This window comes from Balaenoptera acutorostrata, chromosome 7, assembly GCF_949987535.1.
Source record: "Balaenoptera acutorostrata chromosome 7, mBalAcu1.1, whole genome shotgun sequence".
Classification (NCBI taxonomy): domain Eukaryota; kingdom Metazoa; phylum Chordata; class Mammalia; order Artiodactyla; family Balaenopteridae; genus Balaenoptera; species Balaenoptera acutorostrata.
The window spans coordinates 78,440,914-78,461,234 of NC_080070.1; the positions used below are offsets into that span (position 1 = coordinate 78,440,914).

At 41.1% G+C, this 20,321-nt stretch overlaps 2 protein-coding genes across 11 annotated transcripts in view; one reads left to right on the forward strand and one right to left on the reverse strand.

The window, feature by feature from the left end:
* LOC103002339 (phosphatidylcholine translocator ABCB4) overlaps nt 1-20,321 on the forward strand; it is a 92,909-nt gene that overhangs the window by 70,507 nt on the left and 2,081 nt on the right. For 5 of the 7 annotated variants that reach the window (XM_057550532.1, XM_007170286.3, XM_057550533.1 and 2 more), the window contains 6 exons: nt 2,307-2,407; nt 3,896-4,036; nt 6,671-6,827; nt 8,631-8,828; nt 10,314-10,520; nt 13,953-14,099. In XM_057550532.1, the coding sequence (XP_057406515.1) occupies nt 2,307-2,407; nt 3,896-4,036; nt 6,671-6,827; nt 8,631-8,828; nt 10,314-10,520; nt 13,953-14,099 (951 nt within the window). Of the gene's footprint in view, nt 1-2,306; nt 2,408-3,895; nt 4,037-6,670; nt 6,828-7,486; nt 8,494-8,630; nt 8,829-10,313; nt 10,521-13,952; nt 14,100-20,321 lie in introns of those variants that run through there. The other 2 variants (XM_057550536.1, XM_057550535.1) reach the window with 2 other exon arrangements.
* Nucleotides 1-20,321, reverse strand: part of CROT (carnitine O-octanoyltransferase) — a 98,173-nt gene that overhangs the window by 5,524 nt on the left and 72,328 nt on the right. Inside the window, exon 18 of one of the 4 annotated variants that reach the window (XM_007170298.3) lies at nt 11,180-11,402. The exons of the other annotated variants lie outside the window; for them this stretch is intronic. Within the exon in view, the coding sequence (XP_007170360.1) occupies nt 11,369-11,402 (34 nt within the window). The 3' untranslated portion in view covers nt 11,180-11,368. Of the gene's footprint in view, nt 1-11,179; nt 11,403-20,321 lie in introns of those variants that run through there. 4 annotated transcript variants of the gene reach the window in all.

A 20,321-nucleotide genomic window follows, 5' to 3' on the forward strand; every position in this document is an offset into this window, starting at 1 on the left:
TTTTTGGCACCGGGGACTGCTTTCGTGGAAGACACTTTTTCCACGGAGAGGGATTGTGGGGGGGCGGTAGTTCAGGCGGTAATGCGAGAGATGGGGAGAGGCAGATGAAGCTTCGCTCCGCTTTCCTGCCACTCACCTCCTGCTGTGCGGCCCGGTTCCTAACAGGCCATGGACCGGTACTGGTCCGCGGCCCGGGGGTTGGGGACCCCTGCTTTAGGGCATCATTTCCTTGATTTCTGTTTGTCACAACTAACTACTGAAAAAACACCTTGTAGTGTTCGTTTCCTTTCTCCTCCTGAACCCTACCGCTTTTCACATTTCAGAAGGGAAATTGTCAGTAGGTAGAATGAAGATCAATTTTTCTTAGACTAGTCACATGAGTCTAGTTAAGATAACAGAATCTTAATTCTATTAAAAATGGCTAATGACACTGAAAGTTGGCAGAGTTTTGGCAGGAGTAGGGCAGTTAGAATGGAGCAGCTTGGCAAACAAAACACCTTGGACCATCCGTCCTGGCCTTGCGGCTGCTCAGTATATCATGCTGGAGAAGAACCCCCACTTCTCTGGTCTTCGCTTTCCACTTCTGTAACGTGAGAAATTGTACCAGATGGTGTCCCAGGTTCCTTTCAGCTAATACATTGTCGTTCCAGGGATCAGAGAATGAACAACTCAGACTGATCAGTCTGAAATATTTTTAGTAACTACTTTAACCTGATAAGGGTTTGTTTTTTTTTTAATGAGAGATAGGAAATGTTAAATGTTAATTATCAGCAGTTCAATCATAGTTCAATTTTGTTTACTCAGTCAACTCCTGATTAATCCAAAATGAGGGTTAGAAAGGTCTTGGATACCACCCTTCCCCCCCCCCCACCCCCAACATCACTGTTTTTTCAACAACAAAAAAAAAGTTCTCATTGACCTGGGTGCAGATTCATCATGGTTCAAGAACATGGGGATTTGGGATAACTTCCCATTTTCATTTTCCGGAAAAGGCTTAGTAATGAGGGTGTGATTGCTGGGCTGGGAGGAGGGGAGGGAGGCTGTATAATCACCCTCTTGACTCCGGCCCTGCCTGATGACTCAGATTAGGGGCCTGCTGAACCAGAATTAACTCTCAAAGCACTTAACCCGTGATCAGAAAATCAACAGTTGACTGTAAAGTCCTAACAGCGAGTTTCTCCTTGTGTAAATGACAAAGCAGGGGAAGCAGAAGAGCGTAATGGGTTAAGAACATGGACTTGGCATCAGATAGCCTTACAGGGATCCTGTCCCGCCTGCTTATTAACTCTAGAGTCTTAGGCAAGTCACTGTGCCTCGGCTCCTCACCTGTGCAAACGGGAATAAGAACATGGACCTCACAGTGCTGTCAAATGAGGTAATACCTGGCACAGAGTAAAAGCCAGTAAGTACTCTCTAGTCTGGCTACAATTACTGTTAGATGTTTCATTTATAATAAAGATAGGGGGCTTTCCTGGTGGCGCAGTGGTTAAGAATCCACCTGCCGGGCTTCCCTGGTGGCGCAGTGGTTAAGAATCCGCCTGCCAATGCAGGGGACACGGGTTCGAGCCCTGGTCTGGGAAGATCCCACATGCCGCAGAGCAACTGGGCCCGTGAGCCACAATTACTGAGCCTGCGCGTCTGGAGCCTGTGCTCCGCAACAAGAGAGGCCGCGATAGTGAAGAGGCCTGCGCACCGCGATGAAGAGTGGCCCCTGCTTGCCACAACTAGAGAAAGCCCTCGTACAGAAACGAAGACACAACACAGCCATAAATAAATAAATAAATAAGAATCCACCTGCCAATGCAGGGGACATGGGTTCGAGCCCTGGTCCCGGAAGATCCCACATGCCACAGAGCAACTAAGGCCGTGCGCCACAACTACTGAGCCTGCGCTCTAGAGCCGTGAGCCACAAATAGTGAGCCCGCGTGTCACAACTACTGAAGCCCACACGCCTAGAGCCCATGCTCCACAGCGAGAGAAGCCACTGCAATGAAAAGCCTGCGCACTGCAAAGAAGAGTAGCCCCCGCTCGCCGCAACTAGAGAAAAGCCTGCGTGCAGCAACAAAGACCGAACGCAGCCATAAATAAATAGTTAAAAAAAAAAAAAAAAAAAGATTGCCAGTTTTTTCATGGAGCTTGTCTTGAGGAACACATTATGCCTTTGCTTTCCAAATTTTAAAGGAATTGAAAACCTGTCAACATAACCTTCGGGGTTCTTTTGACAGAATCCTAAGGCTTATATATATTTTTTTATTATTTCAGAAGTAAAAGCCCCACTTCTAATCATGATCTGTTCTACATTACAGATTGCAACAGAGGCAATAGAAAATATTAGGACAGTTGTGTCCTTGACCCAGGAAAGAAAATTTGAATCAATGTATGTTGAAAACTTGTATGGAGCTTACAGGTAATGAGTGTATGATTGTTATTAAGAGCGTAGTGTTTTCCTAGGCTGAATTATTGATTCCAATTTTTGTTCCTGCTGCAAACAATGAGATGATTGTAAAGATGACATTTTTTTCAATAATTATCTCAGTGAAAATAAGTAACTTTTTGATGCAGCTGGACCACAGGATTGGATTTTTACATCTCTTATAAAAAACAGTAAGATTGGGTCTCTAAGAGCTAAAAGGTACAGAGGGCCACACAAGTATTTGTCACCACTGCAGGCGACATAAACAACCCATGTGGTGATTCAGGATGAACATTCTCTTAGGGAATTGCTCAAACCTTTGTTTTCTTTGCATTGTGTAGACTGAACCAAAGATGAGATTTGTTGTTGGGTTAAAGTGTTTCCTTTGTTCTCTGGGTGAGGACCAGATCTGTCCTACTCTGAAAACAAAGACACAGAGCCTATTTCATTGGTTTATACTTGAGCAATTCGACAAACCTCCAGCACCTGTTTGCCACTTGTTTCCAACCAGGGCCTGTCCTTATAAATGAATATGTTTTAACACTAACAAAATTGAACACAATTTGAATCACAACTTTGTAGACTACAACAATGGTTTTGAACACTTACATATTTGAGCAGGGATAATTGAATTTCTCAGTGTATCCACCTTCCTAGTTATGTATACTTCATGCAGCTATTACATTTTTCTGGTCATTTGATGTCTGACATATATCTGTCAGTAGCATTGTAAATTGTTCAGTAACATTAAGTATTGTAACACCATGCTCACAGCACAGAAGTTAAACTATCCAGATCAGTAATACTTTAAATTTTTCCTCTTGCCAAGTGCCTGCCTTCTAATCTGAAAGTAAATACATTAATGTTCTTCTGGAGGATTTAGAATAATAAAGTAAAATAAAGTAGCTAAACTAATAGAGGATAGCAAGAGGTCTAATTAGAAATGGTTCAAAACAAATTGTGTTGGGGATGGTGGGATCTAGCTCCGGGAAGGACTTCTGATGTGTGTCTAGATAAACCTCGGTGACCCTACTTTTCTGAATCTGAAATGTGAACTTTGATATGAGAGACTATAACTCATCACAGAAGACAAGATAATAATATTAAACAACTGAATTTAGACAATTCAAACTTTAGTCCTAACTTTGACATCCTTTATGTTTGATAACAATCATGTTTGAGTTCCCAAATATTCCTGTGTAATAATAACAGCAACTATCATTTGAGCAACCACTATGAGCTAGGTACTGCGCTAGACATTTGTATTGTCTATTTAGATCTCAAAACAATTTTGTATCATACTGGTTATCCGCCTCTTACAAGTCAGAAAACTGATGCGTAGAGAGGTTAAGTCACTTTAATTATAACTGGGGGCAGAATTTAAACACAGGTTGACTAGACTTAGAAGCTGTGCTCTTTGTACAAGCCAGTGCTAAGAGAGGTTGAAGATAATGGTTACAGATATACTGATTTGCTTTTCAGGAATTCTGTGCGGAAAGCACACATCTATGGAATTACTTTTAGTATTTCACAAGCATTTATGTATTTTTCCCATGCCGGTTGTTTTCGGTTTGGTGCCTATCTCATTGTGAATGGACATATGCACTTCAGAGATGTTATTATGTAAGTAACTTTTAATTTATTGAGATTATTCCATAATAACGTTTCAATAGGTCTGTGCAAAGGTTTGGAGTAGAGCGAAAAACTAACTTGTTTTATGATGAAGTCAGAGAGTTGAATCTACCCCCAGAAATCGAATGTTGTCGGTACTCCAAGGACAGTTTCATTATGCGAGTGGACTAAAATCAACCAAGCTCATGAAAATGATCATAAACCAGAATTTCAGTAATACATAGAAGGACAGGAGGACAGCAAATGTTCTCAGTGCAGAGGTAAATCATAATTAGAAAACTGCTGGCGACCATGGACCCAAAACAGAGGTTATAATAGCTTACTATTTAAGGGCAACCAAAGATGGCCTTGACAGTGGGATGGGAACGCTTGACTGAAGTCTGGTAAACACTCTGTTCCCTAACCAGCCCTGGGATGACCCTGCCAACTGTTGCCTCTTAGCCTTTCCTATTTTCTTGGTTTCCAAGGCTAACCAATGGTCTTTCAAACTATGCTAAATACGTTCAATTAGGTTGCAGTCTAGTCTTGCCAAAGGGAAGCCATTCTTTTAAGATCACTTTGGCGTATTTCTGCTCTGATGGGATGATTTTTAAAAAGTAGCAAACAACTTAAAAACCCAGGGTCAAGACGGACAGAGTGAAAGTGTTTAAAAGCTGTAGTTTTGTTTTCATCCAAAATTAAAGTAACCATGAAAAAAGAATATATATCTTTGCATCAGTCAGGATCCCAGCAGGGAACAAATGGCCCCGCAGATGGGGTAATGGAGGACAGTTTGCTAAAGGGTCTGTTTATAAAGGTGTGAGAAGTATTAAGGTCAGCAGTGCCCGGCTAGGCACCACTAAGACCTTACTTAAGCCTAAAGGGCAAGAGGAGGGAACGATTTTCAGAAGCCAGTGCAGGTGCCTTCTGTGGTCTTTGGTGGAAGGACCCCAACACCACAACTCTCCAACAGGAAAGAGACCAACACAACAAACGCCCGGGTCCCACTCCTCCAGCCTCCTTCCCTGCTGTGCTATTCCTTGCCAAACCCCATCAGGAGCCAGAGGACCAGAAAAGCTTTCGATGCAGACCCTGAAGGTCAGCCTGTCAGGCATAGAGGAGGATGGTATAAGATAGACATGGGAGAGTAGAAAGTGGTTTTGGAGGGACAGATGGAAATAGCCAGCTGGGAATTACCACTTGGAGACATTCATTGTCTAGAAAAATACCAATGAAAAAATTGGCCCTGCTTTTAACAACTGTTTTTATCATTAAAATGTTAAATTCTGGATAATTGGAAGATAGCTTTTAAAATCTTTCATACTAAAGCTGCATTACAGGCTGTACAGGAAAGCTAGGCAGCTAGCTACATGTGAGTTGTTCATCACTCTTCTAAAATTTGATTTTTTTTTCTTTTTTTTTTTTTTTTTTTTTAAATTTGATTTTTGATAATTAACCTCATCAAATATTTAAGGGAGAGCCTTACTCTACCCACCATTCTCCCCACCCCCCGTGTACTTAAAATACATTTTAATACCTTAGATTTACACTTTGCTGCACAGCAGTAATTAATACAGCATTGTAAATCAACTATACTTCAATTTTTAAAAAAAAGAATTAAAAAAAATAATGCATTAAATTACAAACCAAAACAAGGAGCCAAATGCCCTGACACCCAATCCAGAATTATTTATCTGGTCTGTATCAGGGATACAGAAGCAAAGCAGAAAATATTCAGTGCATGTAATTTATTTGATTTAACTTTTTCAAACTTGTGGAACTTTGGTCTCTCTTATTTGAGTGTAGCTCAAAGAGACCAAAAAGAAAAAAAATACAGTTTCCCCCCAAAATCTTAGATTTAGAAGTTTGGGGGAAATTTTTTTAAGTTCTCTATTATTAGAGATTTTCCTACCCTCCCCTCTGTCTAAGGAGCTCTGATGCCAGAAGTAAACAGCTTTGTGGAGGCGTAAATCTCAGAATCTTCAGTTCCCCCTAGAAGTGATAATCCATATCCATTCTTTTAATTGGAGAATAGACCGTTAGCTTAATTGTCTTTTCAGGGTCATAGCCATAGTTACTTTACTTGTAAGAGCAAAGCTATTTGTAGTAAAGGCTTATTTTGCCCAGTAAGAATTCTTTAACCACAGTGACGATGATTATTGTTTGTGCGGGGCTGCAGAAGAAACCACACTCTGGAGATCAGGGCTGTAGAGTCAGGAGGAAACCTCACTCCTTGTCTGGTACTGATCAAGTCCCTTCAGCCCCCAGAGCTTCAGTTCCCTCAACTCTAAACGGGGTATGTGGCTTGTTACTAGAATTACCTGCGATCACAACTCAAGATTCTGTTAGCAGATACTTCCTGAGAGAGGAGAGCTTTACAAAGTGACATGAAATCTAGGAAATGAGACGCTCCTAAAGGAAGCCAGAAGGCAGTAGAAAAAAGGAAACCCTCAGGCAGCTGGTGCTGCCTCCCCTCCCGGTGTCCTTTGGTCCTGGAATTTTCTAGCGATGTGTGGGGGAGGGAGGAGGGGGATGAGTAAGGGTGTGAAAACATAAGTACTGGCCAGCAGTATGTCTTTGGGCTTTGAGACATCTCGGGGCTAAATTATATAAATTAATGTTTAAAATTCCTCTGCTCCCATCTAGGGTGTTTTCAGCGATCGTGTTGGGCGCCGTGGCTCTAGGACACGCGAGTTCCTTTGCTCCAGACTATGCTAAAGCCAAGTTGTCTGCAGCGCACTTATTCAGTCTGTTTGAAAGACAACCTTTGATTGACAGCCACAGTGAGGAAGGCCTGAGGCCTGTGAGTTCTCTGCTGTCTGATCAGCACTTGGTTAATTTTTTCCTAAAGGTTTGCTGTCTGCTAGATCATGTCGACCGAAAAAAAAAGGCACAACGTGAGAGTTGTGAGTTAAGTTTTATTTGGGGCAAAATGAGGACTGCAGCCCGGGAGACAGCATCTCAGAGAGCTCGGAGAAACTGCTCCTAAGAGGGAGGCGGGGGAAGGTCAGAGTTCCATAAGAGTTTAGTGAAGGGGGCACGTGCAGTCAAGCATGCATTTTGGCAGAGTCTTGCTACTGGTCACAAGGAGCAGATGCCCCCATTAACGATTGTAGTGCTTTTCTAGGTACGAGAAGATGCAAGAAATTGGGTTCGTAAAATTTTCTCCTGAAAATATCTAACTATCTGAAGACCTGTTCTGCCAGTTTTTCCCAGAGCACAGAGTGCCTCATTCCTGATCTCCGCCCTGAACTCCTTTCAGGGTGTGTTGAAGGCTGGCGGCTGCCGCAGTCTGTGACTTTGTCCTTGTAGAGGCAGATGGCAAGTGGCAATTTTTAGTTGGCAGCCGTAACCACAGGATAAATTTGTAGTGATTACACTGACATTCACTTCACTGGCTTTGTGATAGTTACAAGGCTAATAATATTTGGCCAACTTTCCTGGCATTTTCAAATTTCATAGGGGGTTGCAAGGATGAGCACGTCAAAAGTAAAGAACCCCCAAATCCAGATGTACTAGAACTGAATAATCTCCACGAAAATTGTGAGTCATTTCTGCATGGAAGGTATGTGCCTGTAGCTCTGTGTGTAACTGCATTAGCAATTTGGCTTTCATCGCATGTTGTCGTCACAGCGTTACGACTGGTGAGAAGGCCACTTTATTCAGAGTAGGAGGAATAGTCCTTTACTATCCCCAAACTTAGATGTCAGTGTTCTTTGTGTTCCTTGCATAACGCAAGCCGCTGCACGTTTTAATGCAGGCGAAGCAGCGTGGGTAAAGCGATGGGGACTTAACACAACCGTTTTGGAACTTCACCAGGTATTTCCTGTTCTGAGAAAAAAGCTGTGCCCAGTGAGGGAGATAAAGAGGCCACCAGGGCTGCAGGCAAGGGATAGACGGCAGGTAGAAACTGCTCTAAATCCCCAAGCCTCTGAGCCTCGGGCCATTGACTTGGCTCCAGCCGCAAAATCATCAGTTGGGAAAACTAAGTATTTGTCTTCAATGAACCAGAAATGTTGAGTTTAGTTAACAACTCTGTAATATGACTCTCTTTAACCTGTACCCCTGGCTCCCATCTTCATTTTATAAAACAACTTGCTGCCAGTACTAACTGGTGCCAGTACCTGTACTGAACATGAATTGTATGTTTCTCTGCTATAGTGTTTGCTAGAGCTTCCTTGAAATTATACTTTTTTTTTTTTTTAATTTATTTTTGGCTGCATTGGGTCCTCATTGCTGCACGTGGGCTTTCTCTAGTTGCAGTGAACGGGAGCTACCCTTCGTTGCGGTGCGCGGGCTTCTCATTGGGGTGGCTTCTCTTGTTGCGGAGCACGGGCTCTAGGTGCATGGGCTTCATTAGTTGTGGCTCACGGGCTCAGTAGTTGTGGCGCATGGGCGCAGTAGCTCCACGGCATGTGGGATCGTCCCGGACCAGGGCTCGAACCCGTGTCCCCTGCATTGGCAGGAGGATTCTTTTTTTTTTTTTTTTTTTTGGCAGGAGGATTCTTAACCACTGCGCCACCAGGGAAGCCCTTGAAATTATACTTTTTATTCCAATCATTATCAGACCAATTACAATAGCAACATAAAAATGCCTATTTTTTAGGATAAGTTTGAAGGAAATGTGACACTTAATGAAGTCGTGTTCAACTATCCCACGCGGCCAAACGTGCCCGTGCTTCAGGGGCTGAGCCTCGAGGTGAAGAAGGGCCAGACGCTGGCCCTGGTGGGTAGCAGCGGCTGTGGGAAAAGCACGGTGGTCCAGCTCCTGGAGCGGTTCTACGACCCCTTGGCTGGAACAGTGGTGAGCACACTTTCTTAAATTGGTAACTTGATTTGAGGCAATATTTCAAGTGGCTAAACCAATATTCCCATAACAGAAAAAACTGGACAAGACCTATAATCCTAACTGATACGATGACCACATTCTACAAACCCCAAGGTGGCACCCATAGTCAGACAAATACATGGGGACAATAGGGTAGAACATCAGGAATTGAGTGTAGTTCAGAAAGTACTGAGTATGAAGTTGATCTGTGCCCTGCCCTGGGCCTTCTGAGCCAGCTGGAGCCTCCTGCGTGAACACTCACTCGCTTCCTGGGTTATAAAGGTAAGCCGCACAGGCCTGCCAGAGTTCTGAGTAGACTCCCAGGACTGCCTCCCCTCCTCCTTCTGCCCTGCCATCTCTCTCTGACCCGAACTCCAGCCCTCTCATATTTGGCTTTCAGCACTGATGTGGTGGTGTCTAGCCGCTGGCCCTCTTCCATGAGTGGAGACTTGGCTCTTACCGATAATGCCTGCATTTCCCATTACTTTGGGATGGTACCCACTGACCCAGCCCAGGAAGCCCATTTAGCCCCCATTTAGACAGTCACCAGAATGTTAAACCTTGTTGAGTTGTTTCTTTGGGGAAAATCTTATGCTTCCACTATTACAGTTACTCTGAAGGTATGAATATGGGCAAACCAGCTCAACAGTACTCTGTAGGTGTGCTGTGCTAATACTACAGTGGGAATTTCTTTCTCTAGAGGGCAAGACTAGTTGGACTTGTGTGTATTTCTTCACCGTGCCCCCTGCATTGCTGGAAGCTGTATTCTCAGTTAGCCCATCACAATCTCCTCTAGAAGCATCATGCCTCCTGCTTACAGCAAACAAAAAATAATCAAAACCACCATCAACAAAGCCAGTTTCCCAAAGATAAAGATACTGCCCTTTGAGCTTGTCCACTTTCCACTGAACTCTTGGCCTTAGTGCTATCAGAAAGAGAAATGGGGGAAGTTGAAGGCTGGTAGTTCTCAAGTGAAAGAGAGGTAGAGGTAGGAAAGGAGATAAGCAACTTTCAAAATCTGGGGCCATGCTGTCGATCTGCTTTTTTTCCTGGTGTGCCTGGAGGAGGGGGATACAGTCAAGGTGAAAGGTTGCAGTTGTTCAGGCGACAGCAGATATGAGCAGGACACCTAACTGCATACTTCTTAAAGGCAGAGGACGGTACACTTGCCTGGATGAGGGCAGGTAGGAACAAAGAAAGTAACGTGGAAAGACGGGGCCAAACGTGCCACCATTTTCCCAGGTAGAACAAGAAAGGGATGGCCTAGTCAACATAAAAAAAAAAAATCGTTTTGTTGGCTGTGTTGGCCTCCAGCAGTGTAAGAGCTTACAGGCTGTGAGGGTTGGTATTTCACAAACTGCTGATGCCCACGTGCAACAGTCCTCCTAGTAACGTACTGTTTAGTTGTTTTTTTGTTTGTTTTTTAAGCCCTTCTTATAGTTTGTGGACTTTGGTTTTCAGCTCCTAGATGGTCAAGAAGCAAAGAAGCTCAACATCCAGTGGCTCAGAGCCCAACTCGGCATTGTGTCCCAGGAGCCCATCCTGTTTGACTGCAGCATTGCCGACAACATTGCCTATGGAGACAACAGCCGGTCTGTCAAGATGCCTGAAATCTTGAGTGCCGCCAAAGCAGCCAACATCCATCCTTTCATCGAGACCTTACCCGAAGTAAGTGAACTGGTAGCTTCCTAGGCTGATACCAGACTCAACTGCAAACTGTTTTCCTCCTCCAACAGCTCCCAAAGTTATGCTTCAAAGTCTTGTAACAGAACTTGCCTCTGTACTAGCACTGTGACCTTGGACAAGACACTGAAGTCCATGATACCAAGTTTCCTTACTGGTAAACGGGGAAATTAGGCGTGGTGTCTACCTCGTACAAATGTCGTGAGAAGCAAACGAAGTCATGTTAAGTCACCTCAAACTGCTGGTTGAGGGCTGGGTTTGTACTGTAGCCATGTTTGCTTTATTCCTTATGGTACTTTCTTTTTTAATTAAACATTGAGATAATTATAGATTCATGTGCAGTTGTAAGGAATACAGAGATCTTGTGTACCCTTGACCCAGTTTCCTCCAATGACATCTTGCAAAACTAATAGGGTATTGCAACCACGATACTAATTTTGATACGATCCACTGATCTTGCTCAGACTTCCCCAGTTTTTTTTGTTTTAAATTTTATTTATTTATTTATTTATGGCTGTGCGTTGGGTCTTCGTTTCTGTGCGAGGGCTTTCTCTAGTTGCGGCAAGCGGGGGCCACTCTTCATCACGGTGTGCGGGCCTCTCACTGTCGCGGCCTCTCTTGTTGCAGAGCACAGGCTCCAGACGCGCAGGCTCAGCAATTGTGGCTCACGGGCCCAGTCGCTCCGCGGCATGTGGGATCTTCCCAGACCAGGGCTTGAACCCGTGTCCCCTGCATTGGCAGGCAGACTCCCAACCACTGCGCCACCGGGGAAGCCCTTCCCCAGTTTTATTATACTTCTCTGCATTTGTATACGTTTGTAGTTCTATGCAATTTTATTGCATGTGTAGACTCATGTATCCACTACCCCTGTCAAGATATGGAACGTTTTCATCACCACAGACTCCTCATGTTGCCCTTTTATAGCCATACACCCCTCTTCCCTGCCCTTACTCCCCACGACCCCTGGCAACCACTAACTGTCCTCCATTTCTGCAATCTTATACTTTAAGAATGTTATGTAAACATATGTACAGTATATAACCTTGTGAGATTAGCTTTTTCCCTCAGCATAATTCCCTGAAGCTGTTGTGTATAACTGTAGTTCATGCCTTTTTATTGCTGAGTCGGGTGGATCCATGGTCTGGATGGCCCGCAGCTTTTTAAATTTTTATTGGGGTACAGTTGATTTACAATGCTGTGTTAGTTTCTGGTGTACAGCAAAGTGAATCACTTACACATATACATTTATCCACTCTTTTAGATTCTTTTCCCATGTAGGCCATTACTGAGTACTGAGTAGAGTTCCCTGTGCTATATAGTAGGTCCTAATTAGTTATCGATTTTATATATAGTAGTGTGTATGTGTCAATCCCAATCTCCCAATTTATCCCCCTCCCCTTACCCGCTGGTAACCATAAGTTTATTTTCTACATCTGTAACTCTATTTCTGTTTTGCAGAGAAAAGGGAACCCTCTTGCACTGTTGGTGGGAATGTAGATTGGTACAGCCACTATGGAGGACAGTATGGAGGTTCCTTACAAAAAGTAAAAATAGAGCTACTATATGGTCCTCAGCTTTTTTAACTAGTCACCTGTTGAAGCACATCTAGGTTGTTTCCGTTTGGGCTATTAAGAGTAAAGCTGCTATAAATACTTGTGTACAGGTTTTAGTGTGACCCTAAATTTTTATTTCTCTGCGATAAATGCCCAGGAGCACAATTGCTAGACCATATGGTAATTGCTTGTTTAATTTTATAAGAAACTGCTAAACTGTTTTCCAAGGTGGCTCTGCCATTTCATTTTCCCACCAGCAAGTATGAGGGATACAGTTGCTCTGAATCTTTGCCAACATTTGCTGTTGCCACTATTTTTTCTACCATCCTGATAGGTGTATAGTGATATCTTACTGTGGTTTTAATTTGCATTTCCTAATGGCAGAGGACGTTGAACATTTTTTATATAGTTATTTGCCATCTATATTTCCTCTTTGGTGAAATGTCTTTTCATGTCTTTTGCCCATTTTCTAATTGGATTATTTTTTACTGTTGAGTTTTGACAGATTTTTATATATTCATGTTACTAGTCCTGTGTTGAAAATGTAGTTTGCAAATATTTTCTCCCAGTTTGTAGCTTATTTTTTCATCCTTTTAACAGGGTCTTTTTCAGAGCTTCGGTTTTTAATTTTGATGAGGTCCAATTCATTTTTTCCTTTTACAGACTGTGCTTTTGATGGCAAGTCTGAGAACTCTTTGCCTAGCCCTTGGTCCTGAAGATTTTTCTCCACTGTTTATTTTCTAAATTTATGGTTTTACATTTTACTTTTAATTTCACACTCCATTTTGAGTTAATTTTGGTATAACGTTGTTTTTCTTTAGTGTTTTATTTCTTTGGAGAGGACCTGTACTCTCCAATTTCCACGGTCCCCAACACTCCCTATTTATTACCTCATTATAGCAGCTATGACTATAGCCAAATTGCAGTGAAATCAACATGGATTTGAAAAGAGTTCAGTGAAACAGTTTTCACAGTGACTAGTAACTTGATCTTATATTGAGTGCTGTGTATGTATTTTTTTCTCTTGATTATATATTCCTTAAGTGTAAGAACAGAGACAGATTCATTTTTATACTTCCCACAGTTCTGGCATAATAGGTAGCTGGTAAATATTTAAGTGAATGAATGAGTTTAAAAAAGAATAAACTAGGCTCCATGTGGGTCATGTGAATATTTCAAATTAAAAATGTTATACCTTAGGGCTTCCCTGGTGGCGCAGTGGTTGAGAATCTGCCTGCTAATGCAGGGGACATGGGTTCAAGCCCTCGTCTGGGGAGATCCCACATGCCGCAGAGCAACTAGGTCCGTGAGCCACAATTACTGAGCCTGCGCGTCTGGAGCCTGTGCTCTGCAACAAGAGAGGCCACGATAGTGAGAGGCCCGTGCACCGCGATGATGAGTGGCCCCCGCTTGCCGCAGCTAGAGGAAGCCCTTGCACAGAAACGAAGACCCAACACAGCCAAAAATATAATAAAAATAAATAAATAAATAAATAATTTTTTAAAAAATAAATAAATAAAATAAAAATGTTATACCTTAAACATTAAATGTAACCATTTTAGGACTCCAATGATAGCAGATCAACTGACATTTTGATAATGGTAGGAACTGGAGAATTTGTTGCAGCATACCATTGAAAACTAAGGTCATTAATTTTCTAGTTTGATTTTGAAAATGAATGTCCTGTTAAAAAAAAAATTAAATGGACAACTTGGTAGTCATGACAGAAACTTTTTAGTGATTCTAAGTAATTTTTTCTTATAATTAGAACTGTCAAGTGTTAAGAAGTAAAAGTTTATTCAATATGTCATTAGAATTTTTCTGAGCTAGACCTTTATTAACTTTATTAATGGCTAACTTGCAGAAATATGAAACAAGAGTGGGAGATAAGGGGACTCAGCTTTCAGGAGGTCAAAAACAGAGGATTGCTATTGCCCGAGCCCTCATCCGACACCCCCAAATCCTACTGTTGGATGAAGCTACGTCAGCTCTGGATACTGAAAGTGAAAAGGTATGGCCTCCTACCTCATGTCCCATTTAATTTATAAACTAGAACTTCTTTGTGCAGTCAACCATGAAAAAACAGATAAACACACAAACAGCTCATGCAGCTCAGTATCCAGGGGAAAAAAAAAAACCCAATCAAGAAATGGGCAGGGCTTCCCTGGTGGCGCAGTGGTTGAGAATCTGCCTGCCAATGCAGGGGACACGGGTTCGAGCCCTGGTCTGGGAAGATCCCACATGCCGCAGAGCAACTAGGCCCATGAGCCACAACTACTGAGCCTGCGCGTCTGGAGCCTGTGCTCCGCAACAAGAGAGGCCGCGATAGTGAGAGGCCCGCGCACCGTGATGAAGAGTGGCCCTCACTTGCCACAACTAGAGAAAGCCCTCGCACAGAAATGAAGACCCAACACAGCCAAAAATAAATAAATTAAAAAAAAAAAAAGAAATGGGCAGAAGACCTAAATAGTTATTTCTCCAAAGAAGACATGCAGATGGCCAACAAGCACATGAAAAGATGCTCCACATCACTAATTAATGGAGAAATGCAAATCAAAACTACAGTGAGGTACCACCTCACATTGGTCAGAATGGCCATCATCAAGAAGTCAACAGGGACTTCCCTGGTGGCACAGTGGTTAAGAATCCACCTGCCAATGCAGGGGACACAAGTTTGATCCCTGGTCATGGAAGATCCCACATGCTGCAGAGCAACTGAGCCCGTGTGCCACAACTACTGAAGCCTGCGCACCTAAAGCCCATGCTCTGCAACAATAGAAGCCACCGCAATGAGAAGCCTGTGCACCGCAAGGAAGAGTAGCCCCTGCTTGCCACAACTAGAGAAAGCCTGCATGCAGCAACAAAGACCCAACACAGCCATCCATACGTAAATAAATAAATAAAATAAAATTTTATTTATTAAAAAAAGAAGTCTACAAATAACAAATACTGGAGAGGGTGTGGAGAAAAGGGAACTCTCCTACACTGTTGGTGGGAATGTAAATTGGTACAACCATTATGGAGAACAGTATGCAGGTTCCTTAAAAAACTAAAATTAGAACTACCATATGACCCAGCAATCCCACTCCTGGGCATATATCTGGAGAAAAACATGCTCTGAAAGTATACATGCACCCCAATGTTCACTGCAGCACTGTTTACAATTGCCAGGATATGGAAGCAACCTAAATGTCCATTGACAGACGAATGGATAAAGAAGATGTGGTACATATATACAATGGAATGCTACTCAGCCATAAAAAAGAACAAAATAATGCCATTTGCAGCAACATGGATGGACCTAGAGATTATTATACTAAGTGAAGTTAAGTCAGAGAAAGACAAATACCATTATGATATCACTCAAATGTGGAATCTAATTTAAAACTGATACAAAGGAACTTATTCACAAAACAGAAATAGACTCACAGACATAGAAAACAAACTTATGGTTGCCAAAGGGGAAAGGAGGGGAGGGATAAATAAGTCTGGTTTAGAAGTGTACATACTACTATATAAAATAGATAACCAATAAGGACCTACTGTATAGCACAGGCAACTATACTCAATATTCTGTAATAACCTATATGAGAAAAGAATTTCAAAAAGAATAGATACATGTATATGTATAACTGAATTACTCTACTGTACACCTGAAACTAACACACCACTGTAAATCAACTCTATTTCAATAAAATTTTTAAAAACAGGCAAGCACAGAAAAAGTAAACAAATGTAGATAGTGGTTATTTTGAGGTAGAATATTTTTATTGAATCCCTTCCAGCATTTTCCAAATTTTCAAAAATCACCACATATTACTTGTATAAACAAAAAAAGTAATGTTATTTTTTGCACTTTTCATTTGCTTCAGCACATTAATAATGGAAAAACTGGGAAATAAAATACTCAAAAGTGAAGTAGTTAAGTTTAAATCATTTTGTGACTAGTGTGAGAATCCATTTCTCTTATAAAGAACATAACTATATGCAAGATGGATTATGTAGCTACCCACCACCAGTCCCTCCCATCAAGAAACTTGCACAAGCCTCTTAGATAGCCTCATCCACCAGAGGGCAGACAGCAGAAGCAAAAAGAACTACAATCCTGCAGCCTGTGGAACAAAAAACACATTCACAAAAAGATAGACCAGATGAAAAGGCCGAGGGCTATATACCAGATGAAGGAACAAGATAAAACCCCAGAAAAACAACTAAATGAAGTGGAGAAAGGCAACCTTCCAGAAAAAAGAATTCAGAATAATGATAGTGAAGATGATCCAGGACCTCGGAAAAAGAATGGAGGCAAAGATCGAGAAGATGCAAGAAATGTTTAGCAAAGAACTAGAAAAATTAAAGAACAAACAAACAGATGAACAATACAATAACTGAAATGAAAACTACACTAGAAGGAATCAATAGCAGAATAACTGAGGCAGAAGAATGGTTAAGTGACCTGGAAGACAGAATGGTGGAATTCACTGCTGCGGAACAGACTAAAGAAAAGAGAATGAAAAGAAATGAAGACAGCCTAAGAGACCTCTGGAACAACGTTAAACGCAACAACATTCGCATTATAGGGGTCCCAGAAGGAGAAGAGAGAGAGAAAGGACCAGAGAAAATATTTGAAGAGATTATAGCTGAAAACTTCCCCAACATGGGAAAGGAAATAGCCACCCAAGTCCAGGAAGCACAGAGAGTCCCAGACAGGATAAACCCAAGTAGAAACACACCAAGACACATAATAATCAAATTGGCAAAAATTAAAGACACAGAAAAATTATTGAAAGCAGCAAGGGAAAAACGTCAAATAACATACAAGGGAACTCCCATAAGGTTAACAGCTGATTTCTCAGCAGAAACTCTACAAGCCAGAAAGGAGTGGCATGATATACTTAAAGTGATGAAAGGGAACAATCTACAACCAAGATTACTCTACCCAGCAAGGATCTCATTCAGATTCAATGGAGAAATCAAAAGCTTTACAGACAAGCAAAAGCTAAGAGAATTCAGCACCACCAAACCAGCTCTACAACAAATGCTAAAGGAACTTCTCTAAGTGGGAAACACAAGAAAAGGACCTACAAAAACAAACCCAAAACAATTAAGAAAATGGTCATAGGAAGATACATATCAATAATTATCTTAAATGTGAATGGATTAAATGCTCCAACCAAAAGACACAGGCTTGCTGAATGGATACAAAAACAAGACCCATCTATATGCTGTCTACAAGAGAACCACTTCAGACCTAGGGACACATACAGAGTGAAAGTGAGGGGATGGAAAAAGATATTCCATGCAAATGGAAATCAAAAGAAAGCTGGAGTAGCTACACTCTTATCAGATAAAATAGACTTTAAAATAAAGAATGTGACAAGAGACAAGGAAGGGCATTACATAATGATCAAGGGATCAATCCAAGAAGAAGATATAACAATTATAAATATATATGCACCCAACATAGGGGCACCTCAATACATAAGGCAACTGCTAACAGCCATAAAAGAGGAAATCGACAGTAACACAATAATAGTGGGGGACTTTAACACCTCACTTACACCAATGGACAGATCATCCAAAATGAAAATAAATAAGGAAACAGAAGCTTTAAATGACAAAATAGACCAGCTAGATTTAATTGATATTTATAGGACATTCCATCCAAAAACAGCAGACTACACTTTTTTCTCAAGTGTGCACAGAACATTCTCCAGGTTAGATCACATCTTGGGTCACAAATCAAGCCTCAGTAAATTTAAGAAAATTGAAATATCAAACATCTTTTCTGACCACAACACTATGAGATTAGAAATGAATTACAGGGGAAAAAACATAAAAAACACAAACACATGGAGGCTAAACAATATGTTACTAAATAACGAAGAGATCACTGAAGAAATCAAAGAGGAAATCAAAAAATACCTAGAGGCAAATGACAATGAAAACACAATGATCCAAAACCTATGGGATGCAGCAAAAGCAGTTCTAAGAGGGAAGTTTATAGCTATACAAGCCTACCTCAAGAAACAAGAAAAATTTCAAGTAAACAATCCAACCTTACACCTAAAGGAACTAGAGAAAGAAGAATAAACAAAGCCCAAAGTTAGCAGAAGGAAAGAAATCATAAAGATCAGAGCAGAAATAAATGAAATAGAAAAAAAGAAAACAATAGCAAAGATCAATAAAACTAAAAGCTGGTTCTTTGCGAAGATAAACAAAATTGATAAGCCATTAGCCAGACTCATCAAGAAAAAGAGGGAGAGGACTCAAATCAACAAAATTAGAAATGGAAAAGGAGAAGTTACAACAGACACTGCAGAAATACAAAGCATCCTAAGAGACTACTACAAGCAACTCTATGCCAACAAAATGGACAACCTGGAAGAAATGGACAAATTCTTAGAAAGGTATGACCTTCCAAGACTGAACCAGGAAGAAATAGAAAATATGAACAGACCAATCACAAGTAATGAAATTGAAACTGTGATTAAGAATCTTCCAACAAACAAAAGTCCAGGACCAGATGGCTTCACAAGTGAATTCTATCAAACATTTAGAGAAGAGCTAACACCCATCCTTCTCAAACTCTTCCAAGAAATTGCAGAGGAAGGAACACTCCCAAACTCATTCTACGAGGCCACCATCACCCTGATACCAAAACCAGACAAAGATACTACAAAAAAAGAAAATTACAGACCAATATCACTGATGAATCCAGATGCAAAAATCCTCAACAAAATACTAGCAAACACACTCCAACAACACATTAAAAGGATCATACACCATGATCAAGTGGGATTTAGCCGAGGGATGCAAGGATTCTTCAATATACGCAAATCAATCAATGTGATACACCATACTAACAAACTGAAGAATAAAAACCATATGATCATCTCAATAGATGCAGAAAAAGATTTTGAACAAAATTCAACACGCATTTATGATAAAAACTCTCCAGAAAGTGGGCACAGAGGGAACCTACCTCAACATAATAAAGGTCATATATGACAAACCCACAGCAAACATCATTCTCAATGGTGAAAAGCTGAAAGCATTTCCTCTGAGGTCAGGAACAAGACAAGGGTGTGCACTCTCACCACTATTATTCAACATAGTTTTGGAAGTTTTAACCATGGCCATCAGAGAAAAAAAAGAAATAAAAGGAATACAAATTGGAAAAGAAGAAGTGAAACTGTCACTGTTTGCAGATGACATGATACTATACATAGAGAATCCTAAAGATGCCACCAGAAAACTCCTAGAGCTAATCAATGAATTTGGTAAAGTTGCAGGGTACAAAATTAATGCACAGAAATCTCTTGCATTCCTATACACTAATGATGAAAGAGAAATTATGGAAACACTCCCATTTACCAATGCAAGAAAAAGAATAAAATACCTAGGAATAAACCTACCTAGGGAGACAAAAGACCTGTATGCAGAAAACTATAAGACACTGATGAAAGAAATTAAAGATGATACCAACAGGTGGAGAAATATACCATGTTCTTGGATTGGAAGAATCAATATTGTGAAAATGACTATACTACCCAAAGCCATCTACAGATTCAATGCAATCCCTATCAAATTACCAGTGGCATTTTTTAAGGAACTAGAACAAATCATCTTAAAATCTGTATGGAGACACAAAAGACCCCGAATAGCCAAAGCAGTCTTGAGGGAAAAAAAACGGAGCTGGAGGAATCAGACTCCCTGACTTCAGGCTATACTACAAAGCAACAGTAATCAAGACAATATGGTACTGGCACAAAAACAGAAACATAGATCTATGGAACAAGATAGAAAGCCCAGAGATAAACCCACGCACCTATGGTCAACTAATCTATGACAAAGGAGGCAAAGATATACAATGGAGAAAAGACAGTCTCTTCAATAAGTGGTGCTGGGAAAACTGGACAGCTACATGTAAAAGGATGAAATTAGAACACTCCCTAACACCATACACAAAAATAAACTCAAAATGGATTAAAGACCTAAATGTAAGACTGGACACTATAAAACTCTTAGAAGAAAACATAGGAAGAATACTCTTTGACATAAATCACAGCAAGTGTTTTTTGACCCACCTCCCAGGGTAATGGAAATAAAAACAAAAATAAGCAGATGGGACCTAATGAAACTTCAAAGCTTTTGCACAGCAAAGAAAACCATAAACAAGACGAAAAGACAACCTTCAGAATGGGAGAAAATATTTGCAAATGAATCAACAGAC